The 27,169-nt window shown below is 39.3% G+C and overlaps 2 protein-coding genes across 2 annotated transcripts; one reads left to right on the top strand and one right to left on the bottom strand.

Annotated features, from left to right (window-relative positions):
* Positions 1-94: 94 nt before the first annotated feature.
* LOC127947136 (asc-type amino acid transporter 1-like) lies at positions 95-14,326 on the bottom strand. Its single transcript, XM_052544127.1, has 11 exons — positions 13,531-14,326; positions 10,886-11,090; positions 10,648-10,799; positions 9,395-9,520; positions 8,743-8,896; positions 4,245-4,368; positions 3,543-3,646; positions 3,074-3,170; positions 2,800-2,949; positions 2,463-2,640; positions 95-640 (listed from the first exon to the last, which is right to left on the bottom strand). The coding sequence occupies exons 1-11, from the start codon at positions 13,625-13,627 to the stop codon at positions 519-521; spliced, it is 1,509 nt and encodes a 502-aa protein (XP_052400087.1). The 5' UTR covers positions 13,628-14,326; the 3' UTR covers positions 95-518.
* A 699-nt stretch (positions 14,327-15,025) lies between these two features.
* On the top strand, positions 15,026-25,664 carry LOC127947127 (protein brambleberry). The gene is made up of 13 exons (XM_052544117.1): positions 15,026-15,181; positions 16,685-16,940; positions 19,025-19,153; positions 19,320-19,505; positions 19,704-19,926; positions 20,896-21,012; positions 21,906-22,085; positions 22,168-22,374; positions 22,473-22,632; positions 22,712-22,755; positions 24,195-24,316; positions 24,757-24,857; positions 25,065-25,664. Exons 2-13 carry the CDS (start codon positions 16,698-16,700, stop codon positions 25,207-25,209), a joined length of 1,857 nt encoding a protein of 618 aa, XP_052400077.1. The 5' UTR covers positions 15,026-15,181; positions 16,685-16,697; the 3' UTR covers positions 25,210-25,664.
* Positions 25,665-27,169: the final 1,505 nt, after the last annotated feature.

The raw sequence follows: 27,169 nt of genomic DNA, 5'->3' as shown, positions 1-27,169 counted from the left end.
AAAAAGTTGTTCGAGGGGGTTAAAGAAAACATAAAATGCCTGCAGGTTACAATCTAGTTAGACTAATAACTAATAAAGACCAAAACCAAAAAAGTGAAGGGTGAGCATTGTTAGAAGCACTTTAAATGTATTTACACCAGTGAGGCATGCAGTGCCTGTATAAAATGTTATGTGTTTGGAAAGACATCCCAGATGAAGAAGTATCATACAAAAGAGAGGAGAGATTCTGTACATGTATCAACACAGGCCATTTGCAAATAAACCTCAGTAGCAAATTATAGGGTTTAAAAACAGTTTCTGCAGTAGAAATAACATACCTAACCAAAAAAATGAGAAAAACCCAGTGCAGTACACAATCCATAATGGCTGAAACAGTACCAATCAAACCCACTGAATCATAATGTAGTGTCCATTTAAACAAATGAGGCAGTTATTGTTTCATTTCCTTTTACTACAACTACAAGCCTGGAAAGTGTGGATTTTAAGTAAAGAGCTGCCAAATTAAAGTAATGCAAAATTCAGAGAGGCCCAGAAGCTTTGCTTGTGAAGGAAGATCTGTCCGTCCATTCTGCCGCTTCAATAGGATCGATTTGTGGGAACACGACAAAAAACACTCGTTGTCCCAGATATGTAGCCCACTCTGTAACAAAGATGACATGAAATTACCCATCCATATGTCATTACGAATGATAAGACTCATGCAATGTGTATCTAACTATTCTGAAGTTGCATGGTAGCTTTTAAGAGTAACACTTTAGAATAAGGTTCCATTAGTTAATGTTAGTTAACTACTTTAGTTGACAATAACTAAGCAAGAACAATCCTTCTACAGCATTTATTAATCTTAGTTCATGTTAATTTCAACATTTACTAATGCATTATTCAAATTTTGTGATTAGTTAATGCACTGTGAATTAGCATAAGCTAACAATGAATAACTGCATTTTTATTAACTAACATTAACAAAGGTTAATAAATACAGTAATACATGTAGTTCATTATTTGTTCATGTTAAATAAAACATCAACAAACTTTAACTAAAGGAACCTCATTCCAAAGCATTACCAAATTAAGTTATTTACAAAAAACTGCTTTCATCAGTGCACCTACTTGAATTACTAGTGTACTTAAAATCCTGAAAGTGTGTATATGTATACGTAACTTTAATTGTATATACTATATCATAGTGCACGTTTTAATGATGTCAAATTAAGTTTAAATAATTGCTTTTAAAAAATTTTATGAATTAATTTTATATCTAATGCCATTTAAAACAAACTTAAAGGAACACTCCACCGTTTTTTGAAATAGGGCTTATTCACATTATTTCCTGCATTTAGATAGGTGGGCAAATGCATTTTTGTGTCAGTGCATGCATTGTTTTAGTTTGACTGGGTCGGCGTTAGCTTAGCTTAGCACAATGAATGGAATCCTTTGTTGCCAGCTAGCATGGCCTGAGTAAAAGTGATCAAAAAAATAAAAAAACCCACCTAATTACTTCTTGTGGCCTGCGTATTCACAACGAGTACAAATAGCGATCCAGATTAACACTAGGCGATATCCTAGGCAGATATTGACTTTTGAGCGAACGCAACCTCCTCCTCCTGTCGTTCTATTTCCAAAGCACGCAGCTCGTCTTCTGTAAACTCTGGTTCAAATAGGTATGGTTCTGGTTCTTGACTGTCTGAGAAGTCACCCTCTTCGTCTCTCTCAAAATCAGCCATGTTCATCGCCATTCGTGTACTGTAAGGAAAATAGCCAGGCAGCTACTATTCACGCCGGTATGTTGACGGAAGTCGTGGGATTTCATGTGTTGCGTGATATCTCTGCGCCGAAGTAGCAGTGCTTCGCCTAAGTAGCAGTGCTTCGCCTGTGCTTCCCCATAATATAGTCCCAAGTCAATATGTGCCTAGGAAATCGCCTAGTGTTAATCTGGATCGCTATTTGTACTCGTTGTGAATACACAGGCCACAAGAAGTAATTAGGTGTGTTTTTTTTATTTTTTTGATCACTTTTACTCAGGCCATGCTAGCTGGCAACAAAGGATTCCATTCATTGTGCTAAGCTAAGCTAAAGCCGACCCAGTCAAACTAAAACAATGCATGCACTGACACAAAAATGCATTTGCCCACCTATCTAAATGTAGGAAATAATGTGAATAAGCCCTATTTCAAAAAACGGTGGAGTGTTCCTTTAATGTGTTTGCCGCCATGCTATTTCTTTTTGTTGTTATTTCAAATAACGTGCAATTATGTGTCTGAAAACAGTTTATACTTCATTTCACAAAGCTTGGAGCATTATAAAGTAGTTCACTCTATGTTTGAGTCATGTGGACTACTTTATAATGCTTCTTTGCCACTTTTTTGTACTTTTGCAGCTGAATGGAAAAGAGCAGCATGGACATTCTACAAAATATCTTGTTTTGCGTTCTACAACAACAACAACAACAAAAGTCTCTTTACCAGTGAAGTTATATACACATTTTGGCTTGTTTTTCCAGTAAACTCCCAGGAAATAGACCGGCACTCCAGTCAGCATAATGACCAGCCCCACTCCACACACCAGCGGCTCCGAGTGCAAACTGAAGCCCAGCAGTAGAGCCCAGAAGAGCAGGTAACACACAGGCACTAGGAGACTCACCTGACAAGAGAAAAAAACACTCACATTCACCCAGCTGCTGAATCTTAAACATGATGGGGCAGTGACTGTCCTGCTGACTCCTGCAGCAAACTACATGAACCCGCTGGATGCACCGGACTGTATAAAGGCTGTTTATATTATTTGTATGTGATTGAATACCTTGATGGGCCTGTATAAGTTTGGCTTCTTCCATCTGTAGTAGAGCAGGCCAGCAATAGTGACTCCATAAGAGAGGTAGTTGATGAAAGACACATAGTTTATCAGGTTGTGAGTTTCTCCAATGCACAAGATCACAATTGTGGCAGTGCACTGAAAGATAAGATTAAGAGGGAAAATAAAGAAAGAATAAGATTCATGCAAAAATAGAACAAGCTGCCCTCTGAGAAGCAACATGAGAAGCTGTTAGCAAAAACAAAAACTGAAAATCACATACACACACGAGTAAAGCTGGAATCGGCGTGCACTGCTTAAAGTGGATCATAGCAAGAAGGCTGGGTAAATGTCCTTCCCGTGCCCCGGAGAAACACAACCTTTTGTAGTCAAACAAATACACATGAAAACAGTAAATGCATAACAAAGAATCACTGTCATAACTGGCACTGCTGCATTCTCCAAATACACATAGTATACAAGATGCGTAGGTCACCACCAGGGGGCCCCCTTGCCCTCAAAGATGATTTTATGACTAGGGCTTATAGAATTTTTGTTTTGTTTTTGCCAATGTCAATGCCAATGCAAACTTAAACTTTAATCTTGTCTTTAAGATTTATTAATTTTACAGAAGTCACCTTCTCGGAGTATAACATCTTTGCACATAACAAGATACTGTATAATCATAAGGAGTCACTACACACTAACTCATGAGGTAAGGTAACAGTAAAATGAAATAGAAATTCATTCACCTGGAAGAGGTGAAGAGGTAACCATTGATGCCCCCAAAAGTGGAGAGTGCCACAGAGATCGGCATGAGGGTGGAAAACACCCCTAGAAGCTTTTCACCAAAAGTCTAAGGCAAAAGAAACAAAGCCTTAGCATATTATTAACAGAATTAAAACATTCAGAGGAGGAAGCAGCAGACTACCACAATCTGACATACTTTACTGATCCGGTCCAGCATCACTCCACTATCACAATCCAGACATCTCAATCAACAGATACACAGCTTATACATTTCCATCCATCTTTTGGGTTATTATAGATAAAAATAAAAAATAAAATTATTGATACTGGAATCAAAATAAATGTATTTTCTTTCAGGTATAGTTTAACACTTAAACATTTTTAATTTTAATTTAGTTTAATTTGATTTACAAAAAAAAAAAAAAAAATACAAATGACACAAACACACACACAAAAAAAAAAAAACTAATTTTGCACTAAAGGTAAAATATAAAATACAAATATAAAAACTAATTCAGTATATTCATACAAGCACATTTATCTCCATTTAATCAAATTCTGACAGTTGTCTGGAAATTGTAATAGTGTGATTATTGCACACAAATGGTTATGGATCTATCATTGAATGTTAGAATTATATTAATAATCTGGTGCTTAAAAAAAAAAAAAAGTTACGATCCAGCGAGTCAAAGGCCTGCACTTACAACAGCCACTGCGTTGGAGGACAGCAGTTCCTCAGGAGACATGGAGGAGAAATACGCAATGTTTGTGAGCGTGTAGACAAATGTTACCAGTGGAATGGAGATGTATATTGCTCGAGGCAGATTCCTGAAGAAAATAAACAAATAAATAAATAGACAGACAGACAGACAGACAGACAGACAGACAGATAGATAGACAGACAGACAGTCTGACAAAAAGATAGACAGACGTACAGACAAACAGAGAGAGAGAGAGAAACAGATAGACAGACCAAATGACGGACGGACGGACGGACGGACAGACAGACATTCATGCCAATAAAGCAATATTAAATTGAATAGAGAGACAGACATACAGTCAGACAGATAGAAAGACAGACAGACAGATAGACAGACAGATATACAGACAGATAATAGACAGACAGACAGACAGACAGACGGACGGATAGATGGATGGATAGATAGAAAGATAGACAGATAGACATACAGAAAGATGGACGGACCGACAGACAGTCAGACAGACAGTCGGATGGACGGACTGACGGACAGATAGACAGACAGACAGACAGATAATAGATAGACAGACAGAAAGACAGACAGACATATAGATAGATCAATAGAGACAGACGGACAAAAAGATAGACAGACAGACAGACATACAGACAGACAGAAAGACAGAGATAGACAGATAAATACATAGATAGATAGGTTAGATAGACAGACAGACAGACAGACAGAAAGACAGAAACATAAACAGACATACAGACAGATAATAGATAGACAGACAGACCGAACAACCGACGGACGGACGGATGGACGGTCAGACAGATAGATAGACAGAGACAGAGATAGATAGACAGACAGACAGAGAGATAGATAAACAGACTGATGGAGATAAACAGATGGAGCTGTACTTAGACCTGAAGAAAGATTATAAACCAGCAGAATACCTGAGCTGTGTAAAAGATCCCAAATTAAGAAAAACACTTACAAAATACAGACTGAGCGATCACTGTCTGGCTGTAGAGAGAGGACGACACAGACAGAGATGGCAGCCGAGAGAGCAGAGAGTGTGTTCACTGTGCTCTCAGAGAGTGTGTGTGTGTGTGTGTGTGTGTGTGTGTGTGTGTGTGTGTGTGTGAGAGAGAGAGAGAGAGAGAGGACGACACAGACAGAGATGGCAACCGAGAGAGCAGAGACTGTGTTCACTGTGCTCTCAGAGAGAGTGTGTGTGTGTGTGTGTGTGTGTGAGAGAGAGAGAGAGGACGACACAGACAGAGATGGCAGCCGAGAGAGCAGAGAGTGTGTTCACTGTGCTCTCAGAGAGAGTGTGTGTGTGTGTGTGTGTGTGTGTGTGAGAGAGAGAGAGGATGACACAGACAGAGATGGCAGCCGAGAGAGCAGAGAGTGTGTTCACTGTGCTCTCAGAGAGAGTGTGTGTGTGTGTGTGTGTGTGTGAGAGAGAGAGAGAGAGGACGACACAGACAGAGATGGCAGCCGAGAGAGCAGAGAGTGTGTTCACTGTGCTCTCAGAGAGAGAGTGTGTGTGTGTGTGTGTGTGAGAGAGAGAGAGAGAGAGAGGACGACACAGACAGAGATGGCAGCCGAGAGAGCAGAGAGTGTGTTCACTGTGCTCTCAGAGAGAGAGTGTGTGTGTGTGTGTGTGTGAGAGAGAGAGAGAGAGAGAGGACGACACAGACAGAGATGGCAGCCGAGAGAGCAGAGAGTGTGTTCACTGTGCTCTCAGAGAGAGTGTGTGTGTGTGTGTGTGTGTGTGAGAGAGAGAGAGAGAGGACGACACAGACAGAGATGGCAGCCGAGAGAGCAGAGAGTGTGTTCACTGTGCTCTCAGAGAGAGTGTGTGTGTGTGTGTGTGTGTGTGTGTGAGAGAGAGAGAGGACGACACAGACAGAGATGGCAGCCGAGAGAGCAGAGAGTGTGTTCACTGTGCTCTCAGAGAGAGCTGGAGACAGAGGAACACTTCTTACTACACTGTGATTACTATCAGAACATAAGAGCTGCACATTTCCACAAATTCCAACAAATTAAACCAAAATTTATGACATTACCAAATACAGAAAAATTAAATCACATTTTAGGGGAAAATTCCAAAATGATCACAACAGCAGCAAGATATGTATCAGCCTGTCACAAACTAAGACTGTCAGCCAGTGGACAAAACTGAAGCAAGAGCATTTCTTACATGTACTGTATTTATTTATTTATTTATTTTTTTGTTATTTGTTGTTGTCTTTTACTTGTTTCTCGTTTGAAGAAAAAAAGGAGAAAGTATACATATACTTAATTATTTTATGAATCTGTTTTTGTTTTATGTATTATATAATTGTTTATTCCTTATTCATGTAATGTACAATGCTTTGGCAATACTGTGCAAGTCATGCCAATAAAGCTCATTTGAATTTGAATTTGATAAACAGACAGACAGACAGACAGACATATAGACAGATAGAGAGACAGGCAGATAGACAGAAAGATAGACAGACGTACAGAAAGATAGACAGACAGACAGACAGACAGAGAGAGTGATAGATAAACAGATAGACAGACAGACAGACCAAATGAATGACGGACGGACGGACAGATAGATATATAGATAGATAGACAGATAGACAAGATAGACAGACAGATAATAGACAGACAGACCGACCGAACAACGATTATTTTATCAACGAACAACGATAAAATATGATTTTAAGGGAAAAATAAGTTTATTTTTTTATTTCATGGCATCAACACATCTCAAAAAAGTTGGAACAAGGCCATGTTTACCACTGTGTGGCATCCCCTCTTCTTTTTATAACAGTCTGCAAATGTCTGGGGACTGAGGAGACAAGTTACTCAAGTTTAGGAATAGGAATATTGTCCCATTCTTGTCTAATACAGGCTTCTAGTTGCTCAGCTGTCTTGGGTCTTCTTTGTCTCATCTTCCTCTTTATGATCCAAATGTTTTCTCTGGGTGAAAGATCTGGACTGCAGGCTGGTCATTTCAGTGCCCGGATCCTTCTTCTATGCAGCCATAGTGTTATAATTGATGCAGTATGTGGACTGGCATTGTCATGTTGGAAAATGCAAAGTCTTCCCTGTTGTTCTAGAACTTGGATATACCTTTCAGCATTGATGGTGCCTTTCCAGATGTGTAAGCTGCCCATGCCACACACACTCATGCAACCCCATTCCATCAGAGATGCAGGCTTCTGACCTGAGCGCTGATAACATCTTGGGTTGTCCTTGTCCTCTTTAGACCAGATGACATGGGGTCCCAGTTTTCCAAAAAGAACTTCAAATTTTGCTTCGTCTGACCACAGAACAGTTTTCCACTTTGTCACAATCCATTTTAAATTAGCCTTGGCCCAGAGATAGCACCTGTGCTTCTGGATCATTATCTCATATCTCATTTAGATATGGCTTCGTTTTTGACCTATAGAGTTTTAGCCAGCAACGGTGAATGGCACGGTGGATTGTGTTCACTGACAATGTTTTCTGGAAGTATTCCTGAGCCCATGTTGTGATTTCCATTACAGTATCATTCCTGTATGTGATGCAGTGTCGTCTAAGGGCCTGAAGATCACGGGCATCCAGTATGGTTTTCCAGCCTTGACCCTTACACACAGAGATTGTTCCAGATTCTCTGAATCTTTGGATGATATTAAACTCTGTAGATGATGAAAACTCCTGTCTGATATTGCTCCACTATTTTTCGCTGCAGCATTGGGGGAATTGGTGATCCTCTGCCCATCTTGACTTCTGATAGACACTGCCACTCTGAGAGGCTCTTTTTATACCCAATCATGTTCCCAATTGACCTAATAAGTTGCAAATTGGTCCTCCAGCTGTTCCTTATATGTCCATTTAACTTTTCTGGCCTCTTATTGCTACCTGTCCCAACTTTTTTGGAATGTTCATGTCTCTCGTGAAATCCAAAATGAGCCGATGTTTGGCATGACATTTCAAAATGTCTCTCTTTCAACATTTGATGTTATCTATATTCTATTGTAAATAAAATATAAGTTTATGAGAATTCAAATTATTCCATTTCCGTTCTTACTAACAATTTGTACAGTGTCCCAACTTTTTGGGAATTGGGTTTGTAGATAGAAAGACAGATACACAGAAAGATAAACAGAAAGACAGACAGACAGAAAAATAGACAGACAGATGATAGACAGAGAGACAGATAGATACAGTAAAGTAAATACACTCATATATATCCAGACACAGATCATGTTTGAATAAAAGGTCCTGGTTAAAAGGGTAAAAACTGTGCAGCAGATAATAATCATAGGTTCGACAACAGCTGAGTCAAAAAACGTATCTGTGCCTGAAATTTCAGGATTTGAATGTATACACTGCACATGTACATTTTTGAAATAGCTTATGTCATGTGATGCGATTAATATTCAGTTCCTCAGAAAGCGCCAGTAAAACTGTTCCAGCAGATTTTGTCAGTCCAGCCAAGTTTTAAAAGTGGTATCAAACTAACCTCCTTGGGTCCACCACTTCTTCTGTGACATAGTTGAGGAAGTTCCAGCCACTGAAGGCAAAGGAGGCATGAAGAAATGCCAGAGCAATCTGTCCTATGCAAGGAGCTTTATTAAACATGAAGGCCACCTGTGGAGTCAGGCTCTCATAGTTACCTGAGGAGACAGAAACAGAACAGCTCTACTAAAATAACTGAAAAGCATGACTAATTACATGTATTAACAGACTGCTATATCAGTATAACATCATTTGTCTTGTCGGTTGCATTAACGTTTGGTCCTATAAATCTTTTTTTTTTTTTCCACCCTGAGCATGATCTCCATACTCTGGCTATTTCATATAATATATGCCATTAAAGCCTAAAAGAAATACATAAATAAAGATTTTCAGACTTGTCTTGAGTCCAATTTGCTCAGCTCCATTATGTTAATTATGTTAATCCTTATTAAAGGCATCCTTCAACCAAAAACACATTTCTTTTAACAATAACACTACTTTTTATTTCTGGGTGAACTCTTCCTTTAAGGCATTTACTATATTTACAAATAAGGGATTTAACTGATTATTGCTTGTTTATTTAATTAATCAATTAATCATACTGTATTAACATCTGGGTCTCTAGATTTCCATATCAACATATGTGAAGCTCTCACCTCCACAGATCTGCACTAAACCGACAGTAATGATGAGCCCCAGAGCCAGAAGCTTCCCCACGGTGAAGGCGTCCTGGATCCGTGTGGCCAAACGCACACTGTAGCAGTTCACCCATGTCAAAAACACTGCAAACATTCACACTCACACACACACACACACACACACACACACACACACACACACACACACACACACACACACAATATTAAAAAATTAAATGCCTTGACTTATTCACTTCAATGTGTTGAACTTCAATGACTTCAAATTCAAAAGAATCAGAAAACAATGTATCATGATTTCTACAAAAAATATTGTTTACATTGATAATAATAAGGACTATTATTATTTACTGATCACCGATAATAATTGAGCATTAAATCAGTATATTATTGTGATTTCTGAAGGATCATGTGACTCTGAAGACTGGAGTAATGACGCTGAAAATTCTGCTTTGATCACAGGAATAAATTACATTTTAAAATATCTTCATATAGAAAACTGTTATTTACATTTACATTTATTCATTTAGCTGACGCTTTTATCCAAAGCGTCTTACAATTGCTATATATGTCAGAGGTCGCACGCCTCTGGAGCAACTAGGGGTTAAGTGTCTTGCTCAGGGACACATTGGTGTCTCACAGTGGATTCGAACCCGGGTCTCCCACACCACAGACGTGTGTCTTATCCACTGCGCTAACACCACCACATTTTTTAAATTGTAATTTCACAATATTACCATGTTTACTGTATTTTGATCAAATAAATGCAGCCTTGGTGAACAGAAGATACTTTGTTAAAAAAAAAAAATCTAAATGGTTTTTAGACCAATGGGCTACTTTTACGACACATTAATGATACCTACACACACTTTTATGCTGCTTATTTTTATTTTGGTGCTTTATGACACGTCCTCATTAATTTTCATTATATTGAAAAGAGTGGCCAAGTATTCTTCAAAAATTCCCTTTTATGCAAGTATGTATTTATTTAACAGGTTTAAGAATGACATATGTTCTCCTATCTAATAGCAAGCATTCGTATGTTAGGGAAACCTGTTTGAAAACAGCCATTATATCTGCGGTTTCCATTGGTTGAGCAGAAAACACACTTCTGCTTCAAATTATTTTTCAGTCTCGTGGTTTAATTCAGCTGAATCATCGGGTTCACTAAAGCCATTTCACTCTGCCCCCTTTCTACAGCCAGATGTTTTCAAGAAATAAAGCGTTTAGACACAGAGAAGTCAAGCACTCACATATGCAGATGGTGGACAGCATGCGTGTGGCTATGTATGGAGGAATGCAGTATGGGAAAACAGGCTGAAGCACATAGTTGGAGAACGTGAGAGCGATGACTGCCAGTGTGGTGGGATACATGATCAATACTGCGCTCCATAACAGCAGAAACCTGGAGAGCAGCACAACACTTTCAGCATATGATGGACGTTTGATTTCCATTCAATGCTTAGTAGATCATGTATGGACTTGTCTTACCCCATGAGACCACCAAAAATCTCTGTGACGTAGGAATAGTCTCCCCCAGATTTAGGAATGGTGACCCCTAGTTCAGCATAGCAAAGAGAGCCAAGGGCAGCGACGCCTCCTCCTAGCACCCACACCACCAGCGCCAGGCCGACCGAACCCGAATGCTCCAGAACACCCTTAGGAGAGATGAAGATCCCTGAGCCAATAATGTTACCTGACAAGAGAGAGAAGCATGTGACAGTGCAAGCCTGGCCTCTTGTTCTGTTCAGTGTCCAACTATTTCACTTTCAAAGCTTTATATTTCACTAACCAGTAAACACGACGATGATGATGATGATGATTACGTTTGCACACCCATCTGAATGCCACTTTATAAACATAAGCACACGAGTAAACGCTCTTGATAAACTAGTGAACACAATAAAAATGCACTAGTATTTATGTATTTCTTTATGCATTTAATTAAATTTTATTTAATTTGTTAAATTATTGCTAGCCACTGATGCTATAGCGCACCCCTGAAATCTGATTTTTACATTTAAAGTGTACAATATTTATCTTTTTAGATCACTGGATTCCTCTCACACTCAGTATAATAGTAATCTCTGGGTGGCAAGAATATATATATATATATATATATATATATATATATATATATATATATATACACATATATACACACATATATATATATATATATATATATATATATATATATATATATTAGTGCTGTCAAAAATGTAATCACAATAAGTCTTTGTTTGCATAATGTATGTGTGTGTTCTGTGTATATATGTTATGTATATAAAAAATACACACACATACAGTATATTTTGTAAAAAATATTTACATGTATTTACCTGTAAATATTTATATTCATGTAATTTATATTATAAATAAATATATTAAATATATAAACATATCTTTTTTATATACATGCATGTGTGTGTATTTATATAGACATAATAAATATACACAGAACACATATATTATGCAAACAAAAACTTTTATTTTTGATCCGATTAATTAATATTTTTTATATATATATATATATATATATATATATATATATATATATATATATATATATATATATATATATATATATATATATATGCATTCACTTGCTGCCCAGTGATTTCTAAGATGATGTAACAAAGCTGATATTTAGAGTACTAGAGTACTACAGAACAAGTACTAACCCAATACCAAACACAAACTCACAACAGCAAGTAAAACCCCTCGGCCAGTGAACGTCAGCCCTGTGGCTCTGCTGTAGTATCTGTGAGAGTTTCATAGGCACACAATGACCACCCCCCTCACTAACCCACTTCCTGGCAGCTCTTCTCTCAAGCACCCAAGTGTCGCACAACGAGATTACGTAACAGCAGACATAAATAATCAACTGCTCCCCATCACAGAGCCGGCTGCCATCAGGTGCGGCTTTCATTCGGCTCCTTTAAAGAGGACAGACACACCTGAGAGACCCACACCGAGGTGTTGGAGTAACGCGGTACAAGTAACGAGAGTTACGTAATCAGATTACTTTTTTCAAGTAACTAATAGCATAACGCATTACTTTTTAATTTACAAGAACATATCCAAGTTACTTTTTTAATGAGTTACTTTCTCATTTATTGCCTGGCATCTCCCCTGTGCTCGTGTTGAGAGATATCGAGTGAGTTCAGAGGCTTTGTGTGCGTCGTGTGAACATGAAGATACTGTAGATCAAGACTAAATGTGAACATGCCTTTATCATCTCACTTGCACAAAAACAGATTCAGTATTCCTAAAAATGAATACAAACAGTCAAATGCAAACATGTTAACTAACACAAATATACTTTAAGTATTTTATTCCATTTTATTAACCAGTATCCTTGCTGCTGACCTTCAATGATCCAGTTCAAGCATACTAATAAGCAAAAATGACTTTAGATAAACACAACATTTTTTTGAAGAGAGAAAAATGAGGCCAAGGCAGATGAGAAAAAGTAGCATGAAAGTAATATTACTTTCCATAAAAAGTGACTTAGCAACTTTTTTTTAAAGAAAATAATGCAATATTGTAATTCATTACTTTTAAAAGTAACTTTCCCCAAGTTGTTTTATAAGACCTAAATGTTCAATTTGTATTTTGTTATCTAAGAATAGATTACAAGACAGACAATAAATAAATAAATAAATAAATAAATAAATAAAATACATACATAAATACATAATACCAAAGTCATTTTAAGGTATTCTGTTGTATTTGGTAATATAATAAACAAATATATGATGTTATTTACTACATATACTAAAGCTATGCATAATATATATATATATATATATATATATATATATATATATATATATATATGAACACCATATAAAAAATTAAAATCAATTAATAGTCTTTAATAAAGAAAGATAAAGCAATCACAAGATAATCTATGGTAAGAAATATCAAACAGCGATTAAAAGGACATAAATTCCATTATGTGTTTTATTGAGCTTAAAAATCACCAAAATATAAACGTCCAGAAAAAAAAAGAATGAACAAACAAAATGGCGAATATATGTGATGCATTTGTCTTTATAAGTCTTGATATGTTTACATGTTAGAAGAATGGCCCACAATCAGAAAGAAAACCAGTGATAAACTTCCCTCACCAATGATGATCGCGCAGGCGCTCAGAAGTCCAATCTCCTTCTTGAGTGTCACGCGCTCAGGGATGCCCGAGTCTCGTTTAAGATCGCTGTCTTTCATGATGCTCCTCTGAGCCTCTGTCCTTTTCCTCTCTACTCCAACCACTTCAGCTCGGGCACGAACAGAGAGCTGGGCTTCTTCTCTTCAGAGGATTGAAACACGGTGAAAAGGCCGCGCAGGCGCCGCATCGCGCGCTCTCCGGCCAGAATGTTAACGAGCGCGCGGCACGACTGATCCACACACGCGGTGCACACAGGGCTGGCATTACACAAAAACATCAGTTCATACATAATTATGACATTTGCAGATAAATAATAATAATAAATAACTTTTTTCTCTCTCAAAAGGGCATCAACAGAGAAAGTTAACATAGTTTATGGCACCTTTACTGCCGCAGTTTCAGTCAATAAAAGTAGCAGCTGAAAGAACGGGTACAGGGTGACCCCGCATGCACACACGCTTGTGTTTGCAACGCACAGGTTTCCTCGTTCGTCCCGAAAGGATCCCCAGTGTGGAATTTAAGAAGTCAAGTCGTGAATCTGTGGCTGTAGCTGTTCACTGCATGCAGATAAAGGAGGCCCGTTTTCAGCTGATCTCCCTGAGGAAAGCCTGAGAGTGAGCTGCTTTGTAGTCCAGCAGGAAGGCTGAAGCTCTGCCAGCAGTGTGCGAAGCTTAAGAGAGGAAGTCGAGCAGAAAACCAATAGATCACAAGAGCTACAGAAGAAACATGCACTGACAGAGGGAGACAGAGACCAGATTATACAACCCAAGTGATCATCACAATAAATTACTGCTTTGCACACTCTTAGCATTCTCTTGATGAGCTTCAAGAGGTAGTCACCTGAAATGGTCTTCAACAGTCTTGAAGGAGTTCCCCGAGAGATGCTTAGCACTGGTTGGCCCTTTTGCCTTCTGTCTGTGGTCCAGCTCACCCCTAAACCATCTGGATTGGGTTCAGGTCCGGTGACTGTGGAGGCCAGGTCATCTGGCGCAGCACCCCATCACTCTCCTTCTTGCTCAAATAGCCCTTGATGCCTTCAGTGTGACTCTACAATTTTCATAGTCATGAAAATAAAGAAAACTCTTTGAATGAGAAGGTGTGTCCAAACTTTTGGTCTGTACTGTATATGTGAAAAGTGAAAGTGACGTGACATTCAGCCAAGTATGGTGACCCATACTCAGAATTTGTGCTCTGCATTTAACCCATCCAAAGTGCACACACACAGACCAGTGAACACACACACACACACACACACACACACTGTGAGCACACACCAACAGGGTACTAGAACTGCCTTCCTGAAACTGCAGCCATCGCTATGTCGTCCAGCACGGTAGGTGGCGCTGTCACGAAAAACTAGGGTCCTAGAACTGCGGCCCAGATCTGCGGTCCTGACTCTGCAGCCTCCGGTTGTGCAGGAACATACTATTGCGACGCCTGTTTTAACTAGCAAATATCGCGATGTTTCTGTAGCACCCCGCCTGCCGCTGATTGGCTGCTGTGAGTCCATTTAAACCCATCGAATCCTTACTGGATGGTTTAGGTGAGAGTTTGGTGGATGTATTGGGATTAATCTCAGTTTTTATATAGCAGAATCCGTCGAGCCTATTGAGGTAAGTGCAGAGTGTGTTAATACTGGTGTCCAATGCAATCGGAGTTGAATTGTACATATGAATGTCTATCTTAAATTAATTAATAAATTCATTCATTTCCGAATAAAATGCACGCTGTAAAAGTCCAAATCAGTTCGGTAAACCAGAGTCGCAGTGAGATCTGAGCATTTATATCCAGTGTTCAGTGAACTGTGTGAGGATCTAAGCCCGGACATGTTTCAGTCCGGTGACAGACACCAATGCTGCACACTTGCCTTTAACAACAGCTGGGACATTATTTTCTGACAGACCATGATCCCATGATCTGTAGAGTAATACATCTCTGTAAGTGGCATGTAAAGTTTTAATGTTTCCTTGCTCTTTTGTTTTGGCAACACGTTGACATTTTTTCAACTTCTGTTATAGTCTTTCTGTATCTTCCTCCTTTCTGTGTATTTGTTTGTCTGTTATCTTCTTTTTTTTTTTTTTTTATGCATTTATATGAACTGGTTGTTACAAGGTTTGATATTGGCTTGATTTGTAATGTGTTTTAAAGAGGACTCTTTTCTGTTTATCATGAATGCATTTATTTGACCATAAATATAGAAAAACAGTAATATTCTAATGTACTATTATCATTTACAATAATGGTTTTCGATTTTAATGTATTGTAAAATGTAATTTATTCCTGTGATGCGCAGCTGATTTTTTATCATCATTCCTCCAGTCTTCAGAATCACATGCCCTTCAGAAATCATTCTTATGATGATTTATTATCAGTGCTGGAAACCGTTTTGATGTTTAACTCTTTCAGGATTGAGTTCAAAAGAACGTTTATTTAAAATATCAATATTTTCTAACAGTGACATATTTACCATCATTTTTTATTAATGAATACATCCTTGCTAAATAAAAGCATTATTATTTTACTTGTATTTATTTTTGGGAAAAATACTGACCCCAAACTTTTGAACGGTGGTGTCTATTGCTACAAAAACTTTCTATTTTGAATAAATGTTGTTCTTTTATCTTTTTATTTATCAAAGAATCCTGAAAAAAAAGAGTCACAGGTTCCAAATAAATTAGCAGAAATTGTTTTCTCTAATATCAATATTAAATCAGAATATTATTATGATTTCTGAAAGATCACGTGACACTGAAGACTGGAGTATTGATGCCTAAAATACAGCTGCACATCACAAAAATAAATTGCATTATAAAGTATGTTAAAATTGAAAACCATTATTTAAATGGTAATGATATTTATCATTATGATTTTTTTTTTTTATGCCACCATAATGAGCAGAAAAAACATTACAAGTCCTGCTGATCCCAGACTTTTGAACGGCAGTGTTTTTGTTTATTTTAAAACCTGAGAGTAAAGTATATTTTTAAATGATCAGAAAGCTGCACACATTTAATGCTGCACACGTTGCCAATTACTAGGCGTTTTCATGAGCGACTGAACAAAAGGGCAATGTTTGTGTGTGATGTCTTAAACCTGTCCTGGTCGTCTGTGTGCAGGTCGCTGCCGAGGATGGGGCTTTGGCTCGTGATGCTGTGGGTGTTCAGTATGCCGTACGCTGAGGTGGATGCTTTCTTTGACTGGCTGAAGTCTGCCCCAGCTCCGGATCCTGCTCCTGCTCCTCCAGAGGAAACTATTGCCCCCATTGTGCTCCACGGAGAGACTCCTGCCTTTGAAATGAGTGTCGTTGATGAGAAGTTTTTGGCAGAGGCAAAGCAGATGGAACTCAGTCCACTGGATAGCTGCCATTTCCGGGTAAGCACTGAACCGTGTATATGGCATGTTACTTTTAAGAATTTCACAATCAACAATCAGTTAATTACAGGCAATAGAACAACCATGTCAAGACCGTTTTCTTCATATAGCACTATATACAATACATATTGCTTCCAGGTTTCAAAGCATTTGTCATGTGCACAGTGAGTGAAAACAAGATTCCCTGTGCAATGAAATTTTTTCTTTGCTGTCCACATTGAATGACAAGACAGGTGCAAGCTATGTTAAAAAAGACACCGATGTAAAAATAGACATATACATACAGCAAACAAAAGTTATATAGCTATTTTGCAGAAGTAGAAATATAGATTATGTATATAAATATAGACTATGTACATCTGTTGTGCGAGTGTGCAATATTGACTTATGTACAAAACAATAGTACACTAGCCTATAGCAAATTGTGTGCAACTACATAACAATATTAGCAGCTATAACATAAACAATGTGCAAATCAAGCTGTAAACAATGTGCAAATAAAGATCAAATTACTTGATCGGAAATGGCAGCAGTAACATTTACAAATGTGTAAATTGAGCTGTAGCAGTTCAGTTCACCTATTCTGAGAGCTGAGACTAGCCTGTGTCCACTGGCTACCCGTTTAAAAGTCTTAATGGCTGAGGGGAAGAAGGATTTCCTTACTCTGGAAGTCCTGCATTTCACATTCCTGTACCTCCGTCCTGAGGGAAGGAGTGTGGATGGTCTGTGTTAGGGGTGGGTCAGGTCTTTAGGGATTGATGCATCTCTTCTGTGGACTGTGCGATGGTTCCTCACTGTAGTGCTGCCATATCACGCAGTGATGCAGCTGACACTCAACACAGCTGTAAAAGTTGTTGAAGATCTTGGGTGACATGCCGAATTTCCTCAGCCTCCTCAAGAAGTACAGCCGCTGTTGTGCCGCCTTAACCAGCTGGGTGGTGTTGAGTGTCCAGGTGAGGTCCTATTTCCAATCCTAACTGACTGCAGCCAGTGGCAGAGTGTGGGGTGTAATCAAAGTACAATCAGTTTGTCTGTGAGTTTATGGTGGATGACTGTTGAAAGCGGAGCTATAATCAATAAAGAGCATCCGGATATAAGTGTCCTCATCTTCCAGGTGAGAGAAGGAAATCTGGAGGGCAGCAGCAATGGCATCTGAGGTGGACCTGTTGGTCTGGTCTGTTTACTGCAGGGGGTCCAAAGTGTCTGGCATACTGCTCTGAAAAGCCCCCCAACCTGTCTGAATGACTGCAGGCCAGGAGCACTGATGATGATGATGATGATGATGATGATGGGAGTTGATGCTCCTGGCTTTTAGCTGCTGTAATGGCTCTTCTCAGTCCAAACATTGCAGCTTTGTACTCCTGTCTTTTGCATTTACATCAGGCACATAACCGAGCACTCCGCATGTGACCGGTGAATCTTCCGAAGTGGCTGCAGATTTGAACACATCCCAGTCTGTCAGGGCAAAACCGTTTGTAGGGTCCAGATATTAACCTGTTTGGTGACAGGGTTGGTTGGTTTGAGTCTTTGTCTGTAGGCTGGGTATGAGAACAAAGGGATGTGGTCTGAGTATCCAGAGTGGGGTGCAGCCCGGTATGCACTGCGTATGTTGCTGTAAACCGTGTTCAGTGTGTTATCGTCGCTGGTAGGAATGTCCACATGTTGGTGACATTTGGGAAGTACAGTCCATTAATTGCACTGATTAAAGTCGTGGTGATACAAACAGCATCAGGGTGAGCCATCTCTAACGCACTAAAAACTTTGCAGTTGGCTCGCGGCTGGATGTATACAGGCCTCTACTTTCTAAAAAAAAAAAAAAAAAAAATGCTGAAGCTGGGTTTGATTTGGGTTGCATTGTACACACTTAATACTTTTTCTTTTGGTGTGTTGAATAGCGCATAGTGCATTATATGGAGGATAGTGAACAATTTAAGATATCGGCTATTTTATAAAAAGGGTTGAGCTCTTTTTGATATGTCCTGCTATGACTCATTCTGTTTAAATGTTTAAAATGAAGGTGCATTTAAGCGGTTATTCTGCCTTTATAGACCCATGTATGTTCATTTTTTTTTTTTTTTAAACAGGTTGTTGCTCCGCTCAAAGCTGCTTGCAGCGGCCTGTCAGAGGAGCAGCTGGCCAAACTGGGCGTGGCTTTGTTCAACTGCCAATCAGAGGTGGAGGGTCGAAGGACTTACCCTTGCACTGAAGAAATGGTATGGACAATGGGCACAACTTTGCTGTTTTATAGGTCCTAAATCTGCTGAACCATTTGCAAGCGAAATACTTGGCATTGTCAGTCAACACAACCAGTTCTAGTTATGTAGTGCTTTACATGTTAAATTCATTGAGTCTGATAAAACGTAATATATCTCCCCGCAGTCTATAAAAGAGTGCACCGCGGACATGGACTCAGACACATGGAACGCGTATCACATTGTCAGTAACCGAGCACGCTCTGTGTGTTACGCCACGCGCCAGCAGCACTTCCGCAAGCGAGCCGAGCTTACCGTCAATGCCCTGATCTCCACCGCAACGAACCAACTAGATACTATGAAAGACCTAAAGGTGTGTTATGAAGATCTGAATTTCATGTTTGTTTTGCTCCTGGTCTTTCTGTGCACTTATGTCATGTTTATTCCAAAGAAAGGTCGCCTGGGGCTTCGGTCCCATTGTGAAATCTCACGTTATGGGTAATATGGGTTGTGAATGCACGTTCATGTTGACTTCACTGTTGTATGGCTCTTTGTGTTTGGTGATCTGCAGGAGGGTCAGAAAGAGCTGAAGGAGATGACTGCTGCGTCACTGGACAAGCTGCTTGAGGGTCACAGCGCCCTACAGCTCCAGCAAGGGGCTCTGAAGGAAGGGCAGGGGCAGCTGGATGCCTCCATCAGTCAAAACCTGCAGAGACTGGCGCAGGAGAAAGCCCTCATCAGCACTGGACAGCAACTGGTGGCTCAGTTAATTCAGGGCATCACACAGAGAATGGGTCAGTCACAGATTAATGCATTCGCCTCAAATCTGACCTGTGAATTCTCACTTTATCAGTGGTTTTAATATCTGCATAGTAACTTGGATAAAGGATTAGCTCCCTTCCAGAATAAAAGTGACCTGAAAATTTACTTGCCCCATGGTTTTTGAGGGAAAACATTCCTGGATTTTTCTCCATATAATGGACTTCAATGGGGATCAGCGGGCTGAAGGCCCAAATTACAGTTTCATTGCAGCTTCAATGGGTTCGACACGATCCCAGCCGAGGAATAGGAGTCTTCTCTAGTGAAACGATCGTCATCCACAACCGTATATGCTCTTTAACTACAACTGTTTGTCTTACACTAGCACGACTTCACATATGTGTAAGGTCACGCATGCTGTAGGCAGAAGTACTGTCCCACTGTTTGCAAAAGTAAATCAATGATGTAACACGATTTTGAAGTTGGAGGAGAAAATTAGATGGCTTTTTTTTTTCACCCTACCTTTCTGAACCGGAATACACAAAGAGCTAACCACTCGAGACCTTTCCAAAGTCATGCGTGAAGTCGAGCTAGTGCAAGATGAGCATTTGTGGTTCAAAGAGTATTCATTTGATTTATTTTTAAAGAAAATGTCTGATGGCTTCATAGATAAGACCCTTATTCCTCATCTGGGATCGTGTCGAGCTGTTTGAAGCTGGATCGAAACTGTAATTTGGACCTTCAGCCCATTGGTCCCCATTGAAGTCCATTATATGGAGAAAAATGTTGGAATGTTTTCCTATAAAACCTTAATTTGTTTGTGACTGAAGAAAGTAAGACATGAGCATCTTGGATGACATGGAGGCGATTAATTTTATTTTATTCAGGAACTGAATTATCTATTAACATATGAGGAGTTAAGTGACTGCTAGCATTAGTCATATTTGATGGCCAGTTGTTATAATGTTTTGTATCTTGGTTTTGTTTCCGTTGCACGTCTGAAGAGAATGTAAGTGGGCAGCTGAAGGATCAGAGTGCAGAAGTGCAGGAAGGACATCAGGCCATTCTTGAGGACCTGGCTGTGGTCCGAGGAAGTGCTCAGGACATCTATGAGAAAATGGGTGATTACTTCTGAAATCATACATTACCAGTCAAACGTGGGAGGTGGGATACAGATAAGGTTAGGGTGACATGGGTAGGTTTAAGTTTGGGTTAAGGTATGGGATGGCTCAACAGTGAAATTATAAATGTAGTTAACAGAAATTATTAGAATTAATGGTGTAATTACATGTTTTTATGTTGTACTAATATTTAAAAAAAAATACCTGTATGTACACTAGCTGTATTGTACCAAATTATTAATTAAATGATTTAAATTTAAAGTGGGATCGGTTTTGGTTTTGGAAATAAGTCTCTCCTGCTCCCCAAGGTTGCATTTATTTCATAATAACATGGTAAAAGCAGTCATCTAGTGAAATAGTACAATTTATAATAGGGCTGCACGATATTGGGAAAAAATGACATTGCGATATTTTTTTTTTTCTGTGTTACATATTGCGATATAAAATCTAATCTATTTTTTTCTTACGAACAAAAATGGGGTGAGCACACTTACCCCAAAAGTGATGATTCGTTCGCAATCTGGATATGACAAACTGCTTTTGTTTTGAACTCTATTCAGCATTGTCTTCTCTTCCATGTCTAGTGTGAGAGAAAGTCATAGTTTTTGCTATTTTTGGACTAAAATGTATTTTCGAGGCTTCAAAAAATTTTAACTGACCCTTTGATGTCACATGGACTTCTTTGATGTTTTTCTTTCTGGACATGGACAGTATACCGTACACACAGCTTCAATGGAGGGACTGAGATTTCTCGGACTAAACATTTCTTTAAGAACATCCTAGTAATTCTCTAGAAATAACCCTGCATCCACCGAACGATGTCTTTACAAATATCCAAAACACATTAGCACTATTTCAGCAGCTAATCTGAAATGGTCCTGTCTGTGATCCAGAGCTCAATCTGAACGGCTTCCTGCAGCAGCAGAACACAACGGCTCGGTTCTACTCTGAGCTCATGACGAAGCTGGAGCGCATGAATGGCACTCTGGGATACATGCTGACGTATCTGGACAGTATGCAGCGTCGCCTGGAGGACAGACTGCTGATGATCCAAGGCTATCTTGGCTGGGCAGGTGCTTTGATTGTCTGCAAATGAATAAACAAGAGGAAAAATATTAGAGTATGTTTTGGATAAATGTGTAATTGTCCTCCTAGGCCTGAGTCTGCATGCTCTGTGGACGTGTGTGATGCATGCTGGGTACTTCCTGTTGTCTGCGGTGCTGCTGTCGTTCCTGCAGTGTGCCACGTTCTCCCGCGTCTCTCTGCTCCTCCTGGTGCCGATCAATGCGATCGCAGAGATCAACCAGCAGTCTGCGCTCGACTTGCTCTCGCTCACTATGCTGATGTTCACACTTTCTTTAGGTAGTGCATCTGTACTGCAAACAAATGATGCATCTCTGCACTTTTAAACATTTAAATGGTTCATGACAGTCCTCTTAACTCTTGTGTTTGTGAGCCAGGTCGCTGGTTTGTCCTGCAGATGCTTTGGGCGTTGTCTAAAATAAAGGGCCAGACCTGCAGTCCTGCTCTTCTCCCTATAGACCCTCCTAAAGAGAAGACCCCAGGAAAACCGAGCCGAACAACTGAGCACTGGCAGGTGTCCTCGTCCACTCCTCTCCTGTGAGTTTAAGATTGTGGAGGAGAGCGAGGAAACAACCGTTAACTAGCAACATTTCTTCAAACTCTCCTCTTGTTGCAGGAATGATCCAGACTGTGATTTGGAGGTTGAGAGTTTCATGATGGGTGAATTTCTCTGGTGTCTCTTGTTCCATGCATTTTAAACCTCTCCATCTGATACCTGCAGTTAATGGTGTTTGCTCATATTTAGGGTTAGATGGTATTTCTAAGACTTTAAGACCTATAGACTTATTATATTTTTTAACCTGATCAGCTCTTCAGCAGTCTATCCTAAGCAATGGTTTTGCATAAATGCACTGTATTTGTTGAACTGCTCTAAAACCACTAACAAGACAAGAACACAACAGCACTACACTTAAAGCTGCAGTTGGTAACTTTTGACGCTCTTGCGGTTAATAAACAGAACTGCTTGCGTCTTGCGGAAGAACATTGTAGCCGGAACTACTTCTCTCTGTTTATGTCTATGAAGAATCACAAAGTTACTGGGTTACTCCGCCGCGGTATCCCCGAAGCAATCTAAAATAGTCCGAATATAAACACTTATTATAGGTGCACCCTAGTGATTCAGGACAAGCTAAAAACACTGTTTGGAAAAGTTACAGACCGCAGCTCTGATTGGTTGTTTCTCTTACCGCTCCCGGTAAGAAACAACCAATCAGAGCTGCAGTCTGTAACTTTTTTTTTTTTTTTTTTTTTTTTTTTTTTTGGTGTTCAAAGTATACAAAATGTACATAAGCGAGTACACCATGAATCCATTTTCCAAACCGTGTTTTTAGCTTGTCCTGCATCACTAGGGTGCACCTATAATAAGTGTTTATATTCGGACTATTTTAGATTGCTTCGGGGTACCGCGGCGGAGTAACCCAGTACCTTTGTGATTCTTCATAGACATAAACAGAGAGAAGTAGTTCCGGCTACGATGTTCTTCCGCAAGACGCAAGCAGTTCTGTTTATTAACCGCTAGAGCATCAAACGTTCCCTACCGCAGCTTTAAGTAAGAAGTTAACTGATCACATAAGGCAGTATCTCAATTCTAGTTTTTCCTTTCCCAGATTTAAGACTTATAACTAAATTTTAATTCTTTCATATACTCGCTTCATATTATTCCAAACATCTGACTGACTTTCTTCTGTGGAACCAAAGAGTTTTGGTTCTTATCAACCCCCTTATGTATTTACAAAAACGACTCTACAATGGAAGTTAAAAAAAATGCAAAGAATTATGGGATGACCCAAAAATTAAGTCAGTAGTCACCATGTTATTCCAAACCCATACGGGTTTATTTGAACACTCATTTCTGTAAAGTTGAATGGGTGAAACATGATGTATATCACACATTAGATTTAGATTTGTTACCTCGCCTCAAACCTTGCATTGTTTGCAGTGCCCTGAAGACTTGGGGTGCACTCTGTTGATCTAGAGTAGAGAGCAACTAACCAGAAAACACCCAAGAATCCAAACACACTAAATTCCTCTCGGAGCACATTTATATAATATTACCGCTCTCTCCATCTCTCTCCCTTCCTCACTTTCTTTATTTTTAGGTGATCCAGACCTACTGTCCATGTCCCCATCTCAGTCTCATGGTCCACAGTTCAGGCATCTAATCACGGGCACACCCAACCATTCAACCCCCAGACTCAAGAGTCGCCACAGCATTGGAGCAGTGAGTTGTTGTTGGATTCAATTTATGCATAGATCTGATTCTCTGTTTTGTTACTTTTGGCAAATGTAATCAAATAGGAAATGTAATTGGTCTTTAAAAAAATGATTTAAATGTAGTTTTATTTATTTTTACTTCCCATTTTAGTGAACTGACCGCAATTATTACACACGAGTAGCAGTCATTTGTAATAAAGCAATGCAGCTCTGAGACAAACTTCTTTGTACATAAATACAATTCATTGAGAATTGTTAATTATGCTACAGTTTTACCAATTCTTGGATCACTGTTAATTGCGTGTATCGATTTGAATTGCAATTGATATGTAAATCGATCCCCACCCCTAACTAACGATGATATTAATAATTCATTGAATAAATAAACCGTATTGCAAACTGCACAATTCTTTGAGCCTGTTCTTGAAGTCATTGTGTGATTGGCAGGCCGTGCTGGACTATGTTCCTCAGAAGAACCTAGTAGGTGTGCTGGAGACCCTGAACCACTCCAGAAGCTCAAGCCCCAACCATTCACTTGCCAGCAACAGGTATCCTTTAAAACAGTCTTATTAAAGTCAAAATCAATTCATAGTTGACCCTTCATGCCAGTGGTTCCCAATCCTGGTCCTGCAGAACCCCCAACCCTTCAAATGTTAGTCTCCCTAATAAAACACACCTGATTCAAGACCTCATGCATGTCAGATGAGAGAGACCTCAAATAAGTGCAGTGTTAAACCTTTTTATTTTTTGTGAAGTTCTTTCTCAGGTCGCCTGCTGTGCAGCGGTATCACTCGGCTGGGTCAGCCATGCAAAAAGAGGGCTCTGGTGGGTCAGGACTACTGTAGATTACACGAAGGTGGTCACACCTCCTACAGTCGACTCAGAAATGAAGTACATTAGAAGACCAGAAGTGCTGAATCCATTTCTGTTTGCAGAATGTTCACTGAATGCTAGTGCACCTTTCTCTTAACTTCTTTGTGTGTGTGTGTGTGTGGTAGTTTTGTCTTTTGGTTATAGTGGGTTTTATTTCATGTTTGTTGTAGTTACATTTATAGATGTATTCTGCATTATTTATGATAAATTATGTAAAGTAAGATGAAGATGCATGCTTTTAAATTCCCAAGCACTTGTAGATGTCACTGTGCTGTCGGTGAATGTAATATGTCTTACAAGCATTTATTAAAGCTTTGCCTTTTCTTTTTTTTTCTTTTTTTTTTAAGCAAATGTTCTGGTAAATGGTGCTTTCATTTACATTTTAATTGAGTAGGGAAGAATGTTAGAATCAAAAAAGCAATAAGCATTTTCTTTTTTTTTTATCAAAAATTAAATAAAATGTACACCTGCAGCAATCACTACAGCAGCCTGGGTGCATGTTTATTTATATATATATATGAGAGAGAGAGAGAGAGAGACAGTCATGGCAAAAAATATCTGCACCCTTGGTAAATATGATCAAACAAGCCTGTGAAAATGTATCTGCATCGTTAATACTTTTATTTTATTTGTTTTACATCACAAAAATATAACATTTCATTGGATATTAAGATTTTAATAGAGGAGGGGGGGGGGGGGGGTATTAAAAATGTTTTTCTCTAATACACGTTGACAATTAACGGCACCGTTTTTTTTAAATACTTTTTGAAACCTCCATTTGCCAGTTTAATGGGTCTAAAATTAATGTTCTTCTATTATGTCTGATGAGGTTAGAGAACTCTATTCAATACCATCGATTTGCTATTTCGTTACGAGCAGACAATATATATGAGAAGTCGGGGAAGTCGTGGCCTAATGGTTAGAGGGTTGGACTCCCAATCGAAGGGTTGTGAGTTCTAGTCTCGGGCCGGACGGAATTGTGGGTGGGGGGAGTGCATGAACAGCTCTCTCTCCACCTTCAATACCACGACTTAGACGACTTAGGTGCCCTTGAGCAAGGCATCGAACCCCCAACTGCCGCAGCATAAATGGCTGCCCACTGCTCCGGGTGTGTGCTCACAGTGTGTGTGTGTGTGTGTGTGTGTGTGTGTGTGTGTGTGTGTGTGTGTGTGTGTGTGTGTGTGTGTGTGTGTTCACTGCTCTGTGTGTGTGCATTTCGGATGGGTTATAGTGATGGCCGATTCGTGAACGAATCGTTCAATTTAACCGGTTCTTCTTAGTGAACCGGTTGAACCAGTTCACCAAATCGAACTGAATCGTTTGAAACGGTTCACGTCTCCAATAAGCATAAATACACAAATTACTTAAGCTGTTAACTTTTTTAACGTGGCTGACACTCCCTCTGAGTCAGAATAAACCAATATCCCGGGGTAATCCATTTACTCAAACAGTACACTGAATGAAATGCTGTGAAGACCGAACTGAAGATGAACACTGAGCCGAGCCAGATAATGAACGAACACGCCCACTGCTGGAGCAGTTCTCGTTCTCGAGTCAAGAACCGGTTGCTTCGGTTTTCGGATCACCAGTACACTCAACCGAGAATCGTTTCTGTCGGACGCGTCCGATTTGAACTGATTCTCGTTCTCGAGTCAATAACCGGTTGCTTCGGTTTTCGGATCACCAGTACACTCAACCGAGAATCGTTTCTGTCGGATGCGTCCGAATTGAGAACCGATGAACTGATGATACTGCGCATGCGTGTAATTTTGTAAGTATTTTGTTAAACATCGGAAAGTGTGATAAAATAACTATATTTTATTTTGATTTTTTATTATTATTATTTTTTTAGATTAATGTTTCCAATCTGTATATTGTATATAATGTATAGGCCAAATGAGTTTTCAGGGAAGTTGGACAATAATTAAGACTCTAAATGTTTAATAGGAAATAAGGGATGATTTATGAGATATCTGTACTGTAATGA

This window comes from Carassius gibelio, chromosome A25 (assembly GCF_023724105.1).
Source record: "Carassius gibelio isolate Cgi1373 ecotype wild population from Czech Republic chromosome A25, carGib1.2-hapl.c, whole genome shotgun sequence".
In the NCBI taxonomy this organism is placed as follows: domain Eukaryota; kingdom Metazoa; phylum Chordata; class Actinopteri; order Cypriniformes; family Cyprinidae; genus Carassius; species Carassius gibelio.
This window is presented reverse-complemented; position numbering and strand designations above follow the sequence as displayed.

Bases quoted from the DNA above. Each gene is read 5' to 3' on its own strand.
- LOC127947136 (XM_052544127.1), bottom strand. From the start codon at position 13,627: ATGAAAGACAGCGATCTTAAACGAGACTCGGGCATCCCTGAGCGCGTG. The intron at 9,521-10,647 runs GTGAGTGCTTGA...GAATGTTTGCAG, and splicing joins GCTGTCCACCATCTGCATAT to TGTTTTTGACATGGGTGAAC. The intron at 2,641-2,799 runs GTATTCAATCAC...TTCTCTTGTCAG, and splicing joins ACTTATACAGGCCCATCAAG to GTGAGTCTCCTAGTGCCTGT.
- LOC127947127 (XM_052544117.1), top strand. From the start codon at position 16,698: ATGGGGCTTTGGCTCGTGATGCTGTGGGTGTTCAGTATGCCGTACGCT. The intron at 21,013-21,905 runs GTGATTACTTCT...TCTGTGATCCAG, and splicing joins GGACATCTATGAGAAAATGG to AGCTCAATCTGAACGGCTTC. The intron at 24,858-25,064 runs GTATCCTTTAAA...TTTTTTGTGAAG, and splicing joins CATTCACTTGCCAGCAACAG to TTCTTTCTCAGGTCGCCTGC.